Source organism: Monopterus albus, unplaced genomic scaffold, assembly GCF_001952655.1.
Source record: "Monopterus albus unplaced genomic scaffold, M_albus_1.0 scaffold401.1, whole genome shotgun sequence".
Taxonomy (NCBI): domain Eukaryota; kingdom Metazoa; phylum Chordata; class Actinopteri; order Synbranchiformes; family Synbranchidae; genus Monopterus; species Monopterus albus.
Window position 1 is genome coordinate 35,294 of NW_018128281.1, and position 3,334 is coordinate 38,627.

The window sequence follows — 3,334 nt, forward strand, 5'->3', positions numbered from 1 at the left end:
ATTTGTTAAAAAAGTTTGAAATATCCAATAAATTTTGTTCCACTTCATGATTGTGTCCCACTTGTTGTTGATTCTTCACAAAAAATGACAGTTTTATATCTTTATGTTTGAAGCCTGAAATGTGGCAAAAGGTTGCAAAGTTCAAGGGGGCCGAATACTTTCGCAAGGCACTGTATCTCCGACCCGAAGGCACAGGGTGTTCGATGTGGTCTTGAAATGATTTGCTGTGTACCAGGTTGTCATCAAGATATGGTAGACAGATGTCATCCCGTAAGCCCCACAGACACTCCTCCATGCTTCTCTGAAATTCTGCTGGGGCAGAACTCTCAGACTAAATGGGGTCCTGATCCACTGGTACAAACCCCACAGCGTAATGAACGCTGTGAGTGGCTGACTTTTGTCTATAAACCCCTGATGATAAGCCTTTCCCTGGTCCAGTACTGTAAACCAAGAACTCCCAGTAAGGCTATCAAGCATGTCTTGTATCCTAGGAATAGGATGTCTGTCCGGCACTGATTTGTGATTAAGTTCCCGATAGTCTACACAGAGTCTAAGGTCACCTGACTTCTTCCTCACACACACTATAGGGGAGGAATAGGGTGACTTTGACTTCATGACCCACCCCCTATTTATTAAGTCCTGCAAATATGCTTTGACTTCCTGGTGCAGGGGCTTGAGGACACTGATGTAAGTTTTTTGAACTGGAGTCTGGTCTCTAAGAGTAATATGCATGCGGAGGGTTGGGATGCAGCCTACGTCACTTTCATCTCGGGCACGCTCTTAGTCTGACCCATCACCCAGGACCTGTTTGCCTTGGGAGACCCTACCAGGGGCATATAGCCACCGACAACATAGCTCCTAGGATCACTCGGGTACTCAAACCCCTCCACCACAATAAGGTGGCGGTTCAAGGAGGGGTTTCTGAGTTCAGACACTTTAATCCCAGCTTGGATCCAGATTCAGGAGGAGACATGGACAGTGGACAGACTCTGCTGTCCTCCTCTCATCTCTCTATCCAGCCTACATACTAGTTGTGTGAGCAGAACACATCCCACTGTGACCACATGTCCACACAGAGACAACAGGTAGAAGCCTCTGGTCTCTGAAACCTGGGCCCTGTCATTTCTCCATGGCCAATACATCTGGAAGAGCTAAAAGCTGTTGTCTGGCTGACCTAGGATTCACACGCTCTCACATGCACACACTTAGAAGACAGAGAGCACATGTGTCTGTGTGATGAATGTGTGATGTGATGACTATGAAGCGCATCCCGTGCTAATCCGACCCAATAACACCACGTGTCCTATGTGAGACTGTGCGAGTGGACACGTTGAGCTGTGACAGCAGCTGTGCACACTCTTAGCTCCATGAAGGAGGCGGTTCGATGCTTCTCCAGCAGTCTGAAGGAGTTCCCACATATGCTGAGCACTTGTCGGCTGCTCGTCCTTCACTCTGCCCCCGACTCGGCCCAAACTGTCTTGCCTGTGGAGGCTGGGTCACTTGATGCGGCCTCCATCAGCCTCCTCGGTCACAGAGCCTGGAACATGCCTTTGCTTCCTACGTCATTCCACATGTGTTGTTTTATGTTGCTGACGTCTTCAGTCGGAGTCTCCAGTGTAGAAACTCAGAGAAACACTCAGCCAATGAGAAGGTGTGTCCAAACTTTGGACCGTTGCATGCACGTCTGCCCAGTGAAGGCTCAAATAAACAGGATGCTGACGGTCACATCCTGAACTTCACACAGAGGAAGTGAAGCCACAGTTATCTGGCTGAGCCACTGATCAGGCTTATTGATAGAGAATCAGTTCATGTTCAGCAGCTGAGACTGATGATCTGGATCATCACTGTTAGGTTTAATACGACTCACTCAGACACAAGCTGGTTAGTTCCTCTCACTCTAACTGCTCTCTTTCTTCCTACAGGTACGGCCGGTATAGGGAGGGTAATTCTTCCATAGACAAATCATGTGAGTAGTGACACAGTGTCTCCTCTTCATCAAACCTTCATCAATAAACTCTGATCTTAAAATGAGCCTGAGCTCATTTCATCACAACAATCTGTATCAGTGACATTTGTATTTGACCTCGGGAAACCAGCTTTGCTCACGTCTTAAAGAACTGCAGGCTGTGCAGGCTGGTTCCAGGGGGTCCACGGATCCTTTAACAACCTGACACACTGACTGGTTTCTGGTTTGTGGCTGCAGACAGGATTCCGACCCCTTCGCTGTCTGACACTTTGTTGTGCTGTAGGTTTAATGTGAAATGGATCAAACTGCCATTTTTACATTGACTCTAAATAACTCACGACCATAAAGTGAAACATGTTTTTAAAAACCACAAACTGAGGTCTCTTTTGTCCAAAAGTCTTCTGAGCCTTTGCTGTGGCTCCAAACTGTGCTCAGCTGCTTCCTGTTTGCTTCGTCCTCATTGATGTGTGTCTAGAACCAGACTGGATCCACCTGTGGCAAACTGGGCCAACTGGACAGAGTTTAGAAAGACACACACCAGGCTCTGATCATCACCTGCTAACATCGTCTCTACAGTGAAGCACGGTGGGGGCAGCATCCTGCTGTGGGGGGGCTTCTCAGCGGCAGGGACAGAGAGACCAGTCAGAACTGAGGGAAGGATGAATGCAGCTGGTGTAGTGGCAATTGTATGAAAAGCACCTTTATTACAGTTTATTAGCCGATGCTTTGTAGTCTAGTTCTCTTTGTAGTTTATTATCTGTGGCTTTTCTTATAGACACACATACAATTATAGGAACAATGCTCAGACAGATGGCCAACAAGTCAACAGTTAATACAGGATACGAGTTATCTGGTTCAACAGTCATACAAAAGTGAGAAATTCTCACAAACTTGCTGACACAATAAGCAGTCTAGGCTCACAACCACACAAATGACTGCATACAATGACATGAAAGCCACAGGTAACAAACTACAAAGAGTACTAGACTACAAAGCATCGGCTAATAAATTGTAATAATGGTGCTTCTATACAATTGCCACTACACTGGACACAGAGAGGTCCTGGTAGAAAACCTGAAACCGGGCCAACGGTTCATCTTTCTGCACCGCAGGCCCGGACACTGGAGCGGCCTCAGGACCAGGTTCTGACTGTCCCTGAGGGGCCCAGCCAGAGTCCAGACTTAGAGCCCAGAGAACATCTGTGTACTCAACTCAACTCTCAACTCAACTTTATTTATATAGCGCTTTACCACAGCACAGCTGACCAAAGCACTTAACATATCATTCAAATATAAAAACAACACATAAAAAGCTATAAACAATAATATAGACACTAACACTACAGACAGAGTCTCATTCCTGGCCAAA

At 46.6% G+C, this 3,334-nt stretch overlaps 1 protein-coding gene across 1 annotated transcript in view; it reads left to right on the forward strand.

Annotated features, from left to right (window-relative positions):
- Positions 1–2,285, forward strand: part of LOC109951649 (protein NLRC3-like) — a gene marked incomplete at its 5' end in the record, with an annotated part of 13,327 nt that extends 11,042 nt beyond the window's left edge. The window contains 1 exon segment of the mRNA XM_020586262.1: positions 1,923–2,285. Coding sequence (XP_020441918.1) covers positions 1,923–1,974 — 52 coding nt within the window.
- Between the last annotated feature and the right edge of the window lie 1,049 nt (positions 2,286–3,334).